The 18470-nt window shown below is 41.3% G+C and overlaps 1 protein-coding gene across 6 annotated transcripts in view; it reads left to right on the forward strand.

Moving 5' to 3' along the window:
- The window catches only part of FGD5 (FYVE, RhoGEF and PH domain containing 5), a 105178-nt gene that overhangs the window by 67499 nt on the left and 19209 nt on the right, over positions 1-18470 (forward strand). For all 6 annotated transcript variants that reach the window (XR_014934737.1, XR_014934738.1, XM_085516642.1 and 3 more), the window contains exons 7-11: positions 2306-2462; positions 4719-4806; positions 6557-6607; positions 8321-8379; positions 18338-18409. Coding sequence is in view for 4 of the 6 variants with exons in the window: in XM_085516642.1 (XP_085372768.1) it covers positions 2306-2462; positions 4719-4806; positions 6557-6607; positions 8321-8379; positions 18338-18409 (427 nt within the window). In the remaining 2 variants the exon portion in view is untranslated. The remainder of the gene's footprint in view (positions 1-2305; positions 2463-4718; positions 4807-6556; positions 6608-8320; positions 8380-18337; positions 18410-18470) is intronic.

Consider the following 18470-nt stretch of genomic DNA (forward strand, 5'->3'; position numbering starts at 1 on the left):
TGAAACTGGATGATCATTGTGGTCCTTTTCAACCTAGGCTATTCTATGATTGTATGGATGAAGGGATCTGATGTATCCTCAGGAAGTTTGGAGATGACATTGATTTAGGTAGGACTGTTTTTGTGCTTAGGGGTAGGAAGGCTCTGTGAAGGGATCTGGATAGGCAGGATTGATGGGCTGTATCCAGTTCTATGGCATTTATCAGTCCTGTACTCGAATTTTAACATCTTCATACAGCAATACAGGCTTAAGAAAGAATGGCTGAAAGGTTACCCAGCAGAAAAGGACATGGAGATATTGGTTGACAGTCAACTTGACATGAGCCAGCTGTGTGCCCAAGTGGCCAGAAAGGCCAATGGCATCCTGGTCTGCATCAGAATTAGTGTGGCGAGAAGGACAAGAAAAGTGATTGCCCCTCTACTCTGCACTGGTGACACTGTACTTCAGATACTGTGTTCAGTTTTAGGTGTATCACTGTCACTACAAGGAGAATATTGAGTTGCTCGGGCATATGCAAAGAAAAGCAGCTAAGCTGGCAAAGAGACTAGAAAACGAGACTGAGGAGTAGTGGAAGGAACTGGATTTATTTAGTCTGGAGAAAAGGCCGAAGAGAGTCCTCACTGTACTCTACAACCACCTGGATTACCATTGTAGCAAGAAAGGTGCTAGACTTTTTTCTGAGGTGATTGCAAGTAGGACATAAGGAAATGGTCTCAAGTTGTGCCAGGGGAGGTTTATGTTGGACAGGAGGAAGAATTTCTCCATGAGAAGGGGAGTCAAGCATTGGAAAGGGTTGCCCATAGAAGTAGTTCAGTCCATGTCCCTGAAGGTATTTAACAGATGTGTGGACATGGTGCTAAGATACATGATTTACTGATGGGATTCAGTAGGACAGGTTGATTTTTGGACTTAGTGATCTTGAAGGTCTTTTCCAAACTAGGTGATTCTGTAAGAGAATAAGAACCTGCCTAGAACAGACAAGACTCCAATTATCATTCAATTGAAGGAACATCTTACTTAGTCTTGGATGCCAAGCTCCAGTCTGTCGAACTCTCAGAATAATGTTATTTAAGAAAATTGCCACTGCAGTCCCAAGCTGACTAAATCTACAGCAGCCAGCACAGTCCCTGTCTGATCTCCTCTATAACAGATCATGCAGCCCCAAGCTATCATGCTAGGCTCTAGCAGGCAGTGGTCACTGTTAGTGGCTGATCACCAACCCTGTGCTGCCATGGAGGAGTTAATGAAGTCAGCTGTATCCAGAGAATTTTTCAGTAATGATCCTAAATGCAGGGCATGGGTCTCTTTATTAACTTTACAGTTTCAATTTGAATCACACAGTGAGGAAAGAGTAGGCTGCAGAGAGCTGTGTAGTGGTTCGTGTCCAGCGTGGGACTGCTAAGAATGGTGGAAAGACTTAAAAAAAAAAAAAAAAAATAAATTTAAAAAATATCAGTGATGTGTAGAATCATAACAAATAGAGATGCTTCCAGCTGGGATCTAAAATGACTTGTGCCCTGTGGAAGTCATACCGCTACTCTAGCAGCATGCTGACTATTCCTTAAGGCAGAAGGAACACAGATAAAATGCCCTAAGCTCCTCTACAGTACATAGCTACAGAGTCCCACAGCCGCTGTGGTATGGGAGAAAAAAGTGGGTCATGCTGCATCAAACCAATAGAATCACACATGGCATAGGGCTGCACTCATACAGGTTCCCAGGCCACCACCACCCCTACAGTAAATCATTCCTTTTGCCTGCACTCCCATTGACATTCTGTTGCCCTGATATCCCCAGGGACTCACATTTGTCTCTTAACTATGATTACTCATGTGAAATCAGATTTTTATCCTCTCTTTTCCTTCATAAATAACTTAGTATTGTGCTACTGGGTACTGAGGCAGCTAATGGTGTGGCAGTACTGAGCAGTGGGCATTGAGGGAGAATTAAAGATGTGGTACTACAACTGAAGACACGTTATTCCCCACAACCAGTTCTCAAAGCCCTGCAGCAGCTGAAAGGTCTCCTAAAAGGTGAAGAAGCTGTGTCCTGAAAAGAGACATCCTGCCTGTTACAGACATATAGTGTTGCAATGGCACCAGTACCGCCAGAGAATTGACAGCCTTTCACCAATCTCTTGTTGTGCCTGATCTACAGCAGATCAGTTCACTATCTAGTATGTTTGTGAAGTATTTCATCTTTCCTGCCATTTAAGCTAGTCTTTAGTTGCCACTATGGGTCTGATGAATAGCACCTCAGCAGTGACAGAGTTTCTGTTTACCTTTTATTCTTTCTGTGGCCTTAGGGAGGAACACCAGAAAGTTGCTGATGTTTTTCTCTCCAGAAAATCAAGACTGAATCACCACACAGCATACATTATGCAGTTTGACAAGAATTTGGCTCTGCTAGATGAAACCTGCCTTAAATATTCCCAGCTGGCTACTGTCATTCAGGAGTTTGAGGTAAGGTCCCCTTGTTTTTCACTTGTGTTGACACATGACTGTGCCACAGGATTCACTTGAGGTAATTTTTCAATGCAACTCCAACAGTGTTCACAGAGCGTAGAATGGGAGAAGGCTTCTCCTCCTGATAATAAAACTGATGTTCATATCTGCATCATTCATATGCATATCATTCTGTGTCTGCATCTGTTGCCCACACATTCTTCTGTGTATACAGAATATATGTTTGTGATTCTACAGACCTATGAATACATATTGCTGAAATATATTCTGGTAGTAGAATAGTTTCTCATTTATATATTAACATAGAAATCCCAGTGAGGCTGCGTTCAAATTAATAATTATTATTGTTATTATCTCTTCTTTCACTGCACTTTGCATCGTTTTTGTTCTGGGCCTAACCAAAATGAAGTTCAGGTTAGCCTGCATGAGTGCTTAGCTCTTAGCTGGAGTCAGTCCACAACATCTTTAGAATTGCATTTCTCTGCATTTTTAAATGTCTGTTAATGTTTCCTCTGCTTACAGAGGATCTGGCGAAGGCCAACTGAACTGCAAAGAAAGACACTACCTCCTCTGGCCAAATACAGGGTTCTGTTAATCCAGACTCCTTGAATGATTTATAAGCTTTGGGACTGCATCAGTAAGCAAGAAGCATATTTTCCAGCTGTCTTAACTCAGTTTGTTCCTGTTGAGTGACTCAAAAACACTATTAAGATACAGCTGACAAAAACTGGGGCCACAATTCTTGATTATATTTTGAAGTACTTGCAGTGTAGGCAGTTCATATAATTTCAAAAGTACAAAATTCCTTGTGGATGGAAAAGTTTAATTGGATTATACTAACTCTATTGAGATGAAATAGTCCAAGTCATGGTGTTTTAATATGTATCTAGAATCCGTGTTTCTTTTTATTTTTATCTGGTAAGAGGAGTAACAGTGATTACTTGGGTGGAAGAGATCCTGTAAAGATAAATTAGCGATTGGACCTTAAAGGTTATTTAGCCTGCAGTATATGTGAAATATTAAAAATAACAATTCATTGCAGAAGACATTTGGAAGTCAGCATTTATAAACAGATACCTTGCAGTTGCCACAATTATTTCCTGTAAGCAGGTGACAGGAGCTCTGATGGCTCACATTGCTCTGAACTTGAATCTAGAAAATGCAGGTTTTCTACTGATAGCCTGTATTCCTACCATCCTTCCTGACCACTTGGCTATGAATTCCTGTCTTAACTATTAATCCTGGAGACTGGCTCTTATTTCTTAGAAAGTAGATGGAACTTCTCCAAGGAAGAGAATAGCAAGATTCCACTTTAGCTTTGTTACTTCGTAACCACTTGCATGTGTGCATGCACACAAATGTGGGAGAGGTATCTATCAGACCTTTCCTATCGCATTTTTTAAAAAAACTTGACAACATTTAGCTTTCTAGCCTAACCACAATGAATTTGGGTCTTCATGTTGTTTCTCTCACCTATGACTTGAGCAGTTAGGGTAATGCAATAACATTAAATGTCTCTTCCCAGTCCTTAAACAGTTAAGTTTCCTATTCTCCCTTTTGCCCTGTCCACTTTCCCACATGGCAAACGCTGCAGAAACATTAGTCAATGAACACTGAAATACCCTGAAACTTAATGGGCTTTTGGACTCAGTTCTCATAAAGAACCACCTGGGTTTTGTGCCATTCCCTCAGGGTCCTGCAAACTTTGTTTCATGGTTCCTTTGGAGATGTGGAGACTTTAGAGAACTGAGTTTTGTGGATTGCTGTTGGTTTTGCAGCAGCATTGAGACACTTCACAGATAAAATGGCAAGTTTCCTATTTCAGCTTGGTATAGATTGAATCTGTTGTATTTTGCTTAGTACCTTATTTCGAGACATGCAATTAAGAAGGTGGAGGCAGAAGAATTTTTCAGTTAAAAAACAAACAACACCTTGTTGATATCTGATACTCTGACTCTTCATATGCCATCTTTAAAGCCTTTATCTTCTAAACAGTTATTACTTTCCTCCCTTTTCTCTCTGAGACCAGACAATTTTTGAGTGATGCCATAGGAAATAAACTGTTAAAAGTACTACCTTATAGCTATAAAATACCCCTTAGCACTTGGTAAACTGGGAATGGTTCAATAGAATTTTTGCATTCAACTGTTTACTGTTAGTAAAATTTCAGGGTACACATCAGGTGGAGGAGATGACAGCTTGCTGCTGAGCTTACATCCTTGATCTGTTTCCTTTCCCTCCCCTTGAGGATAGAAGAGCTCTGGTGGAAGCCCACAGAATGTGAAACACCAGCTTTTGAAAGTGGTGCAGCGTGTCTTCCAGTATCGTGTGATGCTCACAGGTCAGTAAAACTAATTCATTCTCAGAGGTATTCAATGCACTACAAACGGGTGCCATGACAACTAAATTAGGGCTGGAGAGCTTCAATGTACTCGGTACTGGATTCAGGAAATATCAGGGAGCCTGAGAAGGAGCAGGCACTTCCTCAATGCAACCATGCTAAAAAGTATATGTCCGTTTTTTCAGCCATTCTTTTCTGCCTTTTGCCTTCCCTGAGTCAGGAGAGGCAGAGTTCAGGAATCTCACTGCCAGCAGACAGGTTTGATTTAATTTAGGTCAGTGGCACTTGTCAGAGATAATTGGGCACAGTAGTCACTGGCAAGGGAAGGCACTCTACAGTGCATGCTGTATGACAGTGGCAAGCACTTCTGCTCAATAAACAAAGCAGTACTGCATCCTGAGCCCCATGTACAGTAGACCTAAAGCTAGTGCTACATTTAAGTCATAAGTCAAAATCCCAGTCAGTTTCTCCGCTTTCTAGGAGGCAGAAATCCAGATTTACATCAACAGTGTATCAAAAAGTATCAATGAATCTCAGCCTTGCTAAGTTTATCAAATTAAAAAAATATATATCCATTCACAAAAATGGAGAAACATCTTAATATGTGTATGTGTGGGTGGAAAGGGTACTTGTGGGACAGTAGAAAAGAAGCTATAAATCTTACTACTGGAACAGTACAGTCCTTCGTGTCCTCTAGGCAGTGGGGGGTGGGAGAAGGGAAAAAAAAAAGCAGGTTTGTATGTGTTCATAACTGTCTGTATCAGATAGGGAAGAGCGTGTCATCTGGCAATCAATATCCTGTTACTGTACTTGAGCCAGAGAGAGCTCAAGTAAATGTTTATAGCCAAGGACAGAGCTTGCAGCTGTAAAAATGAACATTAAATATTGTCCGATTACACCACACAGCCCCTTCCTGCATGACTGAGTGCTGGCAGAAGCTTTCCTGAACTCATGAGAAAGCTAGACAGTTATTAGAGCAGCAGGGAGAGGATAGCTCCCAGAAAGAGGAATGCATATGGACAGGATATTCAAGAGAACAGATATTTGTGAGCAAGGCCTTTCCCAGTACATAGGCCTTTTTCTTGGTTTTAGAATTTAAGAGCTTGGTTTAATCAGAGATGAACGAAACATGTCATGGTTATGCTATATTTAAAAAAAGAAAAGAAAAAAATGCTAGCACTCCATACTACAGCTATAGGAGGCATAAAGACTCAGGCAAAGAATTTTATATGAAGTAGACTGAAGAAAGATGACAAGTAGAAGTTTGTAGATGATACAAACATAGTTCCTGCAAAAAGTCCTATTGTCTGTAGTTTACAGAATTTATTTTCAGATTGTGATATGGAGTTCATTAGTAATCAGTCTCTGCATGTACAGAAACAGTTTCTTTCCTGTATCTACAGGCCAACACCATTTTTTTTCAGAGGGGAAAACAGAATTCATGAGAAGAATAATAATTTGAATTATTAGTCAAATGGCGCTATTCAGCAATTATCTTAGCTGAGAAACAAGCGAATACTATTGTCATTCTCTGTTGGTTTATGCCGAGTTTTGTGGTGAGTCCCAAGTCTGAATCAGTACTTCTACATGCTATCAGAGATGTTTCACTTTGGAAGGAGATAACATAAATTTAATTATTTGGGAATAAAGTGATATAGGACAGTAATAAAAAAACACATTTTATATTTTTGTTAATCCTACTACAGATCATATGGATCTGAATTTTGATTTGTTTCATTATTTTCTACAGATTACTTGAATAATCTTTGCCCTGATTCTACGGAGTATGAAGACACACAAGGTAAAATAAAATGGGTAGAACAAAAATCCTGTTTCACTAAATCTGTTCCTAAAGAGGTGCCAGGTCTATATTGGAAACATATAGAAGGGGATTATTTTTAAAATTTATATTAATGGGTTAGATGTGAGGTCTACAGTAATTCATTACTAATTTAAATGAATTATTAGGGGCAAGAATCCATTTTTTTTTCAGTGAAATAAGTGTACTTCCAGTAGTTTTGATGGGATGAACTTAAAGAAGAAATGGTCACATATACAGATATGGTGCTGACATTTTACTTTAGCCTCCATCCTATGAAGGACTCTAGTCCTTTTTGAATCTGTCCATATTTGGCCTGGTCATTTTAAATCCAGCTGTGATTTGTCCACCTACTTGTTTGTATACCATTATCTTGAGCATGCCTACTCTTCTCTTAGAACTTTGGAGACACACATATTTGAATTATATATCCGTATCCTGTATTATTTAAGTCCAAGCAAACTTGACGTATGGTGCATAAAAATCTGCTCTGCTCAATCAAGAACAAATCCTGATGTGCAGTTGCTAACACTACCCTTTCCAACAAATCTGATGGATAAACCAGAAGTCTCCTACTTCCACTGAAGTCAAAGGGAGGTTTAGCCTACATATGAGTGGTAGTAGCTTCCAGACTGAAGTAAGAAGGTTAACACTGTGTTGATGAAACCAGTTTACCTTTCTTATAGTGAGTGTGAATTCGAAGCAACCAACCCACAGCAAAAAGATCTGTGACTGAAGGTCAGTCTGTTATGACCAAGAGTAGAGTCTCACAAAATGTAGGACTCTTGTCACTGACAATGGTATGCTGGCTTTAGCAGCAATTTAAATAGATGTTCAGGCTCTGTAGCTACATTTGCCTACCTTGTTTGTGCTTAGTGCATGCTTGTCACATTTCTGGCCAGTAATGGCTCAGATGCTCCCAGATTAGGCCTGAAAATAGGTAGGATGCCCAGTTCCACAGGAGAAGAGATTTGAAATAAAGATGTACGCTATGTTAAACTGTTGCCCTTGGGCTGGCTAATCATAGTATCATAGTATCATAGTCTCATGTGGGTTGGAAGGGACCTTAGAGATCATCGAGTCCAACCCCCAGGATTCGAGCCTCTGTGCTGCAGAGCGGCACTTCTACCACTTGCACCACAGGGGGGATTCGAACCCCGGGCCCTGGTGTTGCAAGGCGGCATCCTTAACCACTGCGCCACCGGGGCACACCAATGTGCATGGACATGGGCTTTTTACCTGTGGAGAATCCAGATATTAATTCGTGTCACCACTTCATAAACACTTGTCAAAAAAGCATGATCTATGCTCTCCCTTGGCAGTAAAGGAAATTAAGTCACCTGGACTGCCATAATTTTAGATGATGGAAGCTGGATTCCATGAATCTATCCCTACCACAAACTTCTACTTTCATAAGTCTGTAACTAGAGAATATCACTATAAAATGTTTTTTGCTCTGTATCAACACAAACACAATGCAGAGTTTTGATCAACAGAAGGTTGTCTCTTCTGGGTCCTAAATTTGTTGGGCAGTTGCATCTTGATGATGCCAGATTTACAGTGCTGCTGCTAAGGGTTGTTTTTTGTTTTGTTTTGTTTTGTTTTTTTTAATTAAGGATAAACTTGTAAACAGAAAGGATTTGAGTTTTCTTCCTCTCACATGATTTGTGGTCTTTGTTTTACTTCATTCTTCAGCTGCCTTATTCATTATTTCTGAAATTGCGGATCGAGCCAATGAGAGCATGCTCCAAGGGGTGAGTCCTACCCTGATACCCTCCTGATCAGCAGATTCTTCTCTGTACATCTGATGAAGTGATTTTATATCTGTTAAATTCTGAAGTCTCCTCCAGGGTGAAGCTCAGGAGTTTATACAGAACTGGTTTAGACCAATACAGATATGGAATAGGTAGTATAGCTGTGCAAAATGTAAGTCACTGTAGCAAGCAGCACAAAGTGGGTTTTTTTTTTCCTCTTGGGATTGCTGAAATGGGATGTGACACAAGGAAGTGGAAGATGGGAATTTTCATACTTATGTTGTTAGTCTAGGATGGTTTCAGATATTAAATGCTGAAGATGTTAGATATGTGCTGTCAAAAATATAGTCTGAACTCATGTATGTATGTTTTCCTCTATTCTGGAATTCCATTTCACCAAAGAATTCATCCTGGTTTACAATCTTGTAAATGTTCAAACAGCCAACTGGCCATGATTTTCCTAGGCTGTAGATCATGGCTAAATTGAGTTTTATGTATCTAAATAAGTTACGTAGTTCTCTGAAGTAATGAACATTTATTATTAAGTCACTACGACATTTTTCATTAGAGTCCTAATTTACTGTCAAAGATAGCTGAAGAATAACTGGTCTTATGACAACTCGTTTCCAAGGATCTAGATCTGTCATATTAGATAAAAATCAGGAATTTTGCTGCTGACATCAGTAAGACGTTGGCTGGGAGGCAGTAGAAAGGGACAGACATGGGGATGCAGCAGGTTCCGGAGAAATTCAAGTTGGTGGACCTCCAAGTGGTATCATAACTACAGGAAGTATCTGTTTCTGCCATATTAGCCACTCACGCCTTCAGCTAAAGTCTTTACCTTCTTTTCTGAGGCTCACTTATGTAGAACCATGTTTTTGTCTGCACAGATGTAGCCATCCAGTGGAAGTAGTTGGTGAGAATCACAGAATGCCAGGGACTGGAAGCGACCTTGAAATATCATCTAGTCCAACATTCCTGCTGGAGTAGGAGCACCTAGATTAGGTCACACAGGAATGTGTCTAGGCAAGTTTTGAATCCAGACTAGGATACCCCACAACCTCCCTGAACAGCCTGTTCCAGAGTTCTGTTACCCTTGATGTGAATAAGTATTTTTTCCTCATATTTATGTGGAACCTCCTATATTCCAGGTTGCACCCATTGCCCCTTGTCCTGATGTCACTGAGAAGAGCCTGGCTCCTCCTTCCTGACAGTCACCCTTTACATATTTATAAACATTAATGAGGTCACCTCTTAGTCTCTCAGAATCACAGAATCACGGAATTGTAGGGGTTGAAAGGGACCTCTAAAGATTGAGTCCAACCCCCCTCCCGAAGCTGGTTTCCTACACCACGTCGCACAGTTAGGCGTCCAAGTGGGACTTGAATATCTCCAGAGAAGGAGACTCCACCACCTCCCTGGGCAGCCTGTTCCAGTGCTCCATCACCCTCACCGTAAAGAAGTTCTTGCGCACATTTGTGTGGAACTTCCTATGCTCCAGCTTATCTCCATTTCCCCCCCTTGTCCTGTCTCCACGTACCACTGAAAAGAGACTGGCCTCGCCACTATGACCCCCACACCTCAGATATTTATAAACCTGGATTAGATCGCCTCTCAGTCGTCTTTTCTCAAGGCTAAGCATACCCAGTTCAGTTAGCTTTTCTTCATAGGGGAGATGCTCCAGGCCCTTCACCATCTTTGTGGTCCTCCGCCAGACTCTTTCCAAGAGATCCCTGTCTTTTTTGTACCGGGGAGCCCAGAACTGGACACAGTACTCCAGATGAGGCCTCACCAGGGCAGAGTAAAGGGGGAGGATCACCTCCATCAACTTGCTGGACATGCTCTTTTTAATGCACCCCAGAATGCCATTGGCCTTTTTGGCCACGAGGGCACACTGCTGGCTCATGGCCAACCTGTAGTCCACCAGGATGCCCAGGTCCCTCTCAGCAGAGTTCCTCTCCAGCAGCTCATCCCCCAGCCTGTACTGGTGCATGCAGTTCTTCCTCCCTAAATGTAAGACTCTACACTTGCTGTTATTAAACCTCATCCGGTTTCTTACCGCCCAGCTCTCCAGCCCGTCCAGGTCTCACTGAATGGCAGCACAGCCTTCAGGTGTGTCAGCCAATCCTCCCAACTTCATATCATCAACAAACTTGCTGGGGGTGTCCACTATTCCCTCATCAAGGTCATTGATGAAGATGTTGAACAAGACCGGACTCAGCACAGACCCGTGGGGGGCTCCACTGGTTACTGGTCTCCAGCCAGTTTCTGCACCACCAACGATGACCCTCTGCGCTCTGCCAGTCAGCCAGTTCTCAACCCACCTCACTATCCACTTGTCTATCCCACATTTCCTTAGCTCTGTTATAAGGATGTTGCAGGAGACAGTATCAAATGTCTTACTGAAATCAAGGTAGACTACATCTACCACTCTCCCCTCATCCACCCAGGACACAACAACATCATAGAAGGCCACAAGGTTAGTCAAGCATGACCTCCCCTTGGTGAACCCATGTTGACTACTCCTTATAACCTCCTTTTCTCCCAGTTGTCTAGAGATGGCATCCAGCACAAGCTGTTCCAACACTTTTCCAGGTATAGAGGTGTAGCTGACTGGCCTATAATTACCCGGGTCTTCCTTCTTGCCCTTCTTGAAGACTGGAGTGACATTGGCTATCCTCCAGTCTTCAGGCATCTCCCTCATTCTCCAAGACCTCTCAAAGATGATGGAGAGTGGTTCAGCAATCACCTCCGCCAGCTCCCTCAGCACCTGTGGATGCACCCCATCAGGTCCCATGGATTTATGGACCTTAGTGCTGCCTAGGTGCTCGCGGACCACCTCTTCCCTGACTAAAGAGAAGTCCCTCAATCCCCACACCGTCTCACTAACCTCCAGGGTCTGGGGAAACCTGAGGGAGAGTCTTTTCACCAAAGACAGAAGTAAAGAAGGCATTCAGTATCTCTGCCTTCTCAGCATCCCCTGTTACCAGAGCACCCCCCTCACTTAGTAAGGGGCCTACATTCTCTCTAGTTTTCCTTTTGCTGTTGTCATACTTAAAAAAGCTTCTTCTATTATCCTTTATCACTTTAGCTAGATTCAATTCCAGGTGGGCTTTAGCCTTTCTCGTCATGTCCCTGCAGGCCCTGACTACATTCTTATATTCTTCCCAAGTGGTCAGACCCTTTTTCCGCATTTCATGGACCTTCTTCTTTCCTTGGAGCTTGCACGTGAGCTCCTTGCTGATCCACACAGGTCTCCTGTGGTTTTCATAGTCTTGTGCTTGTGAAACATTTAGAAACAGTCATAGAGACCAAAAGTTCAAACTGGCTATTTTTAAGCACTTCTTTTCAAGGCATTTGGATTACAAAGGAGTATGTACAGTTGCTGTGGAAAACATCAACCATTATGTCGTTTGTGTTCAACTGCATGCAGATTAGAAAACAAAGCACTTAATTCCAAGCATCCTGCATTTCATCCAATAACTAGTGATTGCTCTAAAGTATTTCTTTCTCAAAAGGTGACTTGTCTCAAGTTTTCTGTTGTAACGTTGAATCACAGTAATTCCAAGTGATGGCGAATGCATCATATATCTTGGGAAGCTGTTCATGTTTTAATTCTTACTTGGATATTGTGGATTTTACCATTTTGCCTTGGGGATTTGCTGTGCCTTTGCTAAATTAAAGATCTCTTTTGCAGAGCAAACATCCTTCCACACAGTTAATTACAGCTGGCAGTCAAGTTGCTTCTTCATTATTTCATCTGCTTAGCAGAAGATGGTTATTAACAATTACTCAGGCATCACAACATGAAATCCAAGGGACAAAAAGGAGAAAGCTAACCATCAAGGGGAGAAATGAAGTTTCAGCTCATCTTAGTAAGAGTTTGTTTTCAAACAGGATTTTAAAGTTGAAAGAAAAAGGAATTTATCAGGAAAGACGTGCTGGGGACTATTACAGACACAAACCAGCACAGCTGGCTCAGCATATTTCCTTTAATTCCTTTGTTTTCTGGCTGCAGGGTGACTAAAGCAAATGAACCCAAGAATCTCAGCTTCTGCTCACATCTGAAAATCCCTGCTGCTCAGATTTAAGAGCAGTGTCTCTAATAAGTGTGTCAAAATCATAAATGCAGCCCATGTGTTCACGGGCTGTTTCAGAGGACCACATTCAGTGATTATCTCCTTATGGCCAGAGACAGAGAAGAGTTGAATCTGGTAATATTTGTGTTGGAAAGACATAAGTTGTAGTTAAAAGTACTTGCAGTTTTGTGAATAGGAAAACCTGGCTTTGTGAATCTGATACCTATACCTTCCAATATCTAGAAACTGAGACTAAGGCTCTGAGCATGCTTTTCCTGAAGTCAGTGGCAAAATTACTGCAGATCAACATGAAGCACAAGTAGTACATTTCTGGTTTTGCGTGGAGACATCTCAAGCCATGAGAACAGATCAAAACTTTGAGCATCCTGAAGTTTAAGGGTTTTAATGCCAAAACTCAATGTGTGGAACTGTGTTATCACAGTGAAAACTTCAAAAAAAGCTTGGGCCTATTGTTTTGTGTCTTTTTCTACTTTTCGGTGTCAAGCTTCTCAACTCCCTGCTGCACCACCCCATCTAGCTTGGAAAAATTAACATAGTAATATCAGTGCAACTGCTATGTTGATATGGTTCCATGACAACCCAAAACCTTCCAAACCTTCATTTTAAGAACAGCATTTCTTTTACATCTCCTGATTACTGTGGGAAACACTGTCTTTTTAACAGTCACCACCATCAGCAATGAACAAGAGTCTGCACACCATGCTGGTACAGTTCTTCACCAGAAGATGTGACTCACTGTTACCACTGCTGAAATGCACCACCCCACCCCTCACTGTGCCACATACACTGCTGGGCCTACATAAGTATTCATTAAGCATCAGTCAGTGTCAGCGGATGTCACTTCTTCCACATGGAGGAGTTCAGTTCCATACTTTCGCTTTCTGACTTCCGTGTTGCATGCATGACACCAAGTTGAGAGGTGGTGTTGATCAACCTGAGGGTAGGGAGGCCCTCCAGAGGGATCTGGATAGGCTGAATCGCTGGGCTGAGGGTAATGGGATGAGGTTCAACAAGGCCAAGTGCCAGGTCCTGCACTTCGGCCACAATAACCCCTTGCAGCGCTATAGGCTTGGTGGCTGGATGACTGTGAAGAGGAAAGGGACCTGGTGGTGTTAGCTGATGCTCGGCTGAACATGAGCCGACAGTGTGCCCAGGTGGCCAAGAAGGCCAACAGCATCTTGGCCTGTATAAGAAATAGTGTGGCCAGCAGGAGCAGAGAGGTGATCATCCATCTGTACTCAGCTCTGGTGAGGCCACATCTCGAGTACAAATCTTATGAGGAGTGGCTGAGGGAGCTGGGATTGTTTAGCCTGGAGAAGAGGAGCTCAGGGGAGACCTCATTGCACTCTACAACTTCCTGAAGGGAGGCTGTGATGAGGAGGGGCTTGGCCTCTTCTGCCAGGCAACAAACAGGACCTGAGGAAATGGCCACAAGTTGTATCAGATGAGGTTTAGACTGGACATAACAAGGAACTTTTTCTCTCAGAGAGTGGTCAGGCACTGGAATGGCTGCCCAAGGAGGTGGTGGAGTTGCTGTCCCTGGCAGTGTTCAAGAGGCATCTGGTTAGAGAGCCAGGAGATATGGATTAATGGTTTTTCTGTAGGTATGGTAAAGGGAGGACGATTGGACTAGATAATTTTGTAGGTCCTTTCCAACCTTGTGATTCTATGATTTTATGATTCTATAACCAAGACCTCAGGTTTCCACCATAATCTCATGGGTTTAGGGATACCCATATTAGAGGTTGAGAACTGCAGGAGCTCATTTTCTATCAGAGCAAGGTCACACATCTTTTTTTGTATGAATACTTCTCTGAAGTGGAAAATACACACAAGTGGACAGAATTAGATTTTCATTCACACGGCAGTGGAGTCAGTGGAGTTATATTACTGGCGAAAATAGTCATCAAAGTTCAAATCCTGTTTTTTGTACCATGTTTTTGTTTATATAATCCAAATAACTCAATTCTGGATTTTACTCATGAGGAAACTCATGCGGAAACATTTGGAACCTCCAAGAAAATATCAACAGAGGGCATCAATTTGGGGCTGGAAGAAATTTCATTAAGACTTGTGTTGGTTTGCTAAAAGTGCTTACAAATCTTTCAGCTGACTCATTTTGACAACAGCTGAGTTTTGTGTGGCTTAGATTGGTTCTGCAGGAAGCCACACCACGCAGGAAGGAAATCTGGTAGTAGGCAACAGTTGTCAAAACATCAAATAGTGATTCTGTGATGCTTATAGTTAAGGAATAAGCAACTTCCTTTGAAGTGGTAGCGATTTGCTTGTAGCTTTTTCATACTTTTTATGAAAGATTTATATTTATTGTGGTACATTGCTGTGAAATGATTTTTATCTCCACTAATCCATGCTTTAATTTGAAGAACATCATCAGACCCTCTGCGTTTTACAGATGAAATAGGCTGTATAATATTTACTTTTAATGTCTGTTTGGGAACAATTTCATCACACATTCCACGCTGACTTTTACACTTCTTTTTTTTTTTTTTTTTTTTTTAATCATATCATCAGAGTGCATCTGCCCTTTTTGAAGGTATGGACTGGAAGAGATGAAATAAAGTTTCCTTCCTTTCTGTCTGTGTGAACACTGTGGGTTTTGTGAAGATTCTCATGTTCATGAGGATCAAAGTTCAACATTCTGTGATATCAAAGGCTGTCCTCCTAATTAATATCCCAACCAAGAAGATTCTTTCTCTCAGATTTTCAAAAATGCAAAGAATTTTACAAGTGTCTTTAATTACAGTGCGATCTGAACAACGTAACTTAATATTAATAACTTGACATGCACTCAGCGGAAGTTCTTGCCATAATTTAGGTTTGGCACATATCTGGAAAGAGGAAATATTCTGCTGCCATTTATAGATTCATCAAACTACACTCAGACAGGAATACTGAATTATGATCTACATCTTCTGCAGGATATCAAAAGCCAATTGTTATTGGCTTTTTTGTTTTATTATAACAACCCTTCAGCACATTTCCCCTGGGAACAATTTGCCCAGGACTTTCAGACATATTAGCATATTAACTATCTGCATAGCATTTTTGTCAAGTATAAAAATATTATTGGAAGTTTACAGATGTGCAAGTAGAGGCAGAAGCTGTGCTATCACCAGATAGCATTGAGTCTATCTGTAACTCTAGGAGACATCCACTACTTGAACCGAGCAGGGTTTGCATTGCTTTCTGAACTTCTACAATCTTTTGGAGGCCTTGAGATGCTAAACAAGTAATAAATTATTGTAGCTGGTAGCAGCTGGTGAATTCCTGAGGAGGCAGTACTCCTTTACAGATGCAATGAAAATGTTGCTTGCCATACAGCAGCTGCAGTTCATTGCTAACCTCTCCAGCGAAGGATTTTAGCCACTCCATACCTGTCATACTAACGGGGTGGAGCTTTGTTTTAATTTTGAGTTTCCAGCTTAAGAAGGGTTGTTTTAGGGAACTTTAAGGAAATTATACCCTCCTAAGCTGCCCACATTTCCAGATAAAGCACAGTACTTCACATACTATATCTGTTTGACTTTCTACAGGAAATGAGTTTGATACAGCTTTGTCCATTTTCTGGTGAACATATGTCCATATTGCAAAAGTCAGCATTACAACAGGCATGTCTACAAGCAGTGCTAAGAAAAGCTGAAGTGTATCTGACATGCAGCAACTGAATTCTTCTCTCATGCTTGTAGAAATCCCAGTGTGTAGCACTAGCACTTGCCAAGAGTGTGCTCACAAGAAGGCAGTGTCATTTCTACAGATGAAGAATGGGCTTTCATTCTGGAAGATGTTAATTTGACGAGTTTTCCTAGGGCTAGAATACCTTTTAGTGATGGGGAAGTCCTCTGCAAATGTATTTTTCAAATGTTAGCTGTTGCATTATAGCTGATGATTCCTGTGCTAATTGTTTAAATATTGTTTCAATTTTGTTAGGCTGTAGTATTTTAGAAGTTACCTGAAAAAATCCATTTGTTGGTTCCTTCATTGCAAAAGATATACCTGACAGCTGAAAGTGTTGAAAATATGTCAATTGCCAGTTATGTTGTGTGGCCACAATGCATGCAGCCTTGTGCTAGTCAAGGCTTGTAGGTAACCTGATGTGATTGGTATATGGTTATTGATTTAGAAGCAATTCTTTCTAGATAAGTGTAATTTTTCACCAGAGCAGTAACATACAGACATATTTCAGGTTTATCTCAGAAAGCAAGTTGAGATAGCTACATTAATTGTTATCTAAAATTTGACATAAATTAGCCTGAAAGAACAATATGCTGACATCAATATGCTCCTTTTGGTATCTGTGATGGCTTTCTTAATTAGCTGATTCAGTAGATATCACTGACTTGTGTATCTCAGATATATTCTTGATTATATTGTACAATCTAATAGAATCTAACTAGGCCCGGAGCTAGCTTAAAGTCAGTCAGTGTAGCAAAGGTGAACATGTCATTGTCTGCCATAGCAGAAAGCAGTAGATAAAGGTTTCCATATCATGAAGCTATGTCAGTTATGATAGTTAGTCAGTAGCTTTTCTGTGTCTGTAAGCAGGGAGTTAGAACACAATGGCTAACTTGGACAAGGCAGTCCTAACTTTTGGACGCATTCTAGTGATATCTCATTGCTGTTGTGCAGCCCACTTCAGTGCTTAGACCAGATAAAACTACAGATGAAACCTCTGTACAGGCCTGGGTTTTAGCAGCAGCATCTGCTACATGGAAAAAGATTTGAAAAGAATTTAGTAGTATTGCTCAGAAGCACCCCCTCCCTCCCCTTCTTCATATTCCATCCAATACAATATTTGTTCTAATGACTGTAGAGACTTAATTAGATTAATTTAATTTACCATCTTCATAGATAAATTAATGCTGTGTGCCGGAGCCTGTCTGTGCTCTCAAGTCAAGCAGGCAGTTGCATGAGAATTGCTAAGTCACAGTCTGAACTGATAACTTAGCACCTGGTGAAGGGACACAGCCAGCCCTGGGAGCACAGGTGAAAGCAATTCAGCTGTGTGCCTGGAAGGGGTGGAACCTAGCTCCACCACTCCCTAAGCATTATTTAAGGGCTGATTGCCCTAGGGAAGAATCTCTTTTTAGAGATTTCTCCTTTTGGAGTATTTGGTAAGTCCTGATCCAAGGGATGGGTAAGCAAATCTATCTTTCTTTAACTGGATTGTGGCTATTGCTTTTCTGGGGGGTGATTTAGAACTAGTTACCTGCCATTACCTTTCTCTGCAGCAGTTAATAGTATCAGAGTCTGATAATGAGCTTCTCGATCTTTGCAAATGGTAAAGAGAAATGCTATGGTAATGCTTCCTTACTAGTTAAGCTTCTGAGTTCCTTGGTTCAAAGCCACTAATCTGCTAGTGCAGAATATAAACCTCCAAATATGTTTGGCAATAGCCTTATTGTATCAAAGTATGCTTTGAATTATCAATGTTTACTACTAATAAGCAAGTCCTTGGAGTATTTATTGTGTTTAGTCCCTGCTTCTAGTTTCTTGGTTCTCAGACCAAGAAAGTCAGCAAAGATGCCAATGTTTAAACTCTGCGTGGAGTGAGCAGGCTCTTTTGAGCCTGAAGGTGAACTAAAGTACAGAGGAAGATGTTAAAGGTGTCAGGAGTGTATAGTGTCACAGCAGATGTGAATGCAGGTGTTGAAGCTTTATAAAACCTATGCAGCTGGAAGAAGACTTATGAACTTTAAAGACTATGGGCTCAGTTCTCTCTGAAACCTAATTCTCTAATATCACTTTGCTGTTATAAAGAAATAAAATGGGATGAGTTTGCCTGTTTTGCTAAAGAGCAATTACCATCTGGTCATCTAAATGTTGTTTCTCTCCTTCAGGAAAACCTGCAGAAGCTGGTACACGTTGAGCATAGTGTGAGAGGGCAAAGCAGTCTCTTCCAGCCAGGAAGGGTGAGTGCTGCAGACAGACTTATGCTGATAAGGACATTGTTTCTGGCCAGCTTTCTTCTCA

Source organism: Coturnix japonica, chromosome 15 (assembly GCF_054131305.1).
Source record: "Coturnix japonica strain WE chromosome 15, WE-NBRP24, whole genome shotgun sequence".
Classification (NCBI taxonomy): Eukaryota; Metazoa; Chordata; class Aves; order Galliformes; family Phasianidae; genus Coturnix; species Coturnix japonica.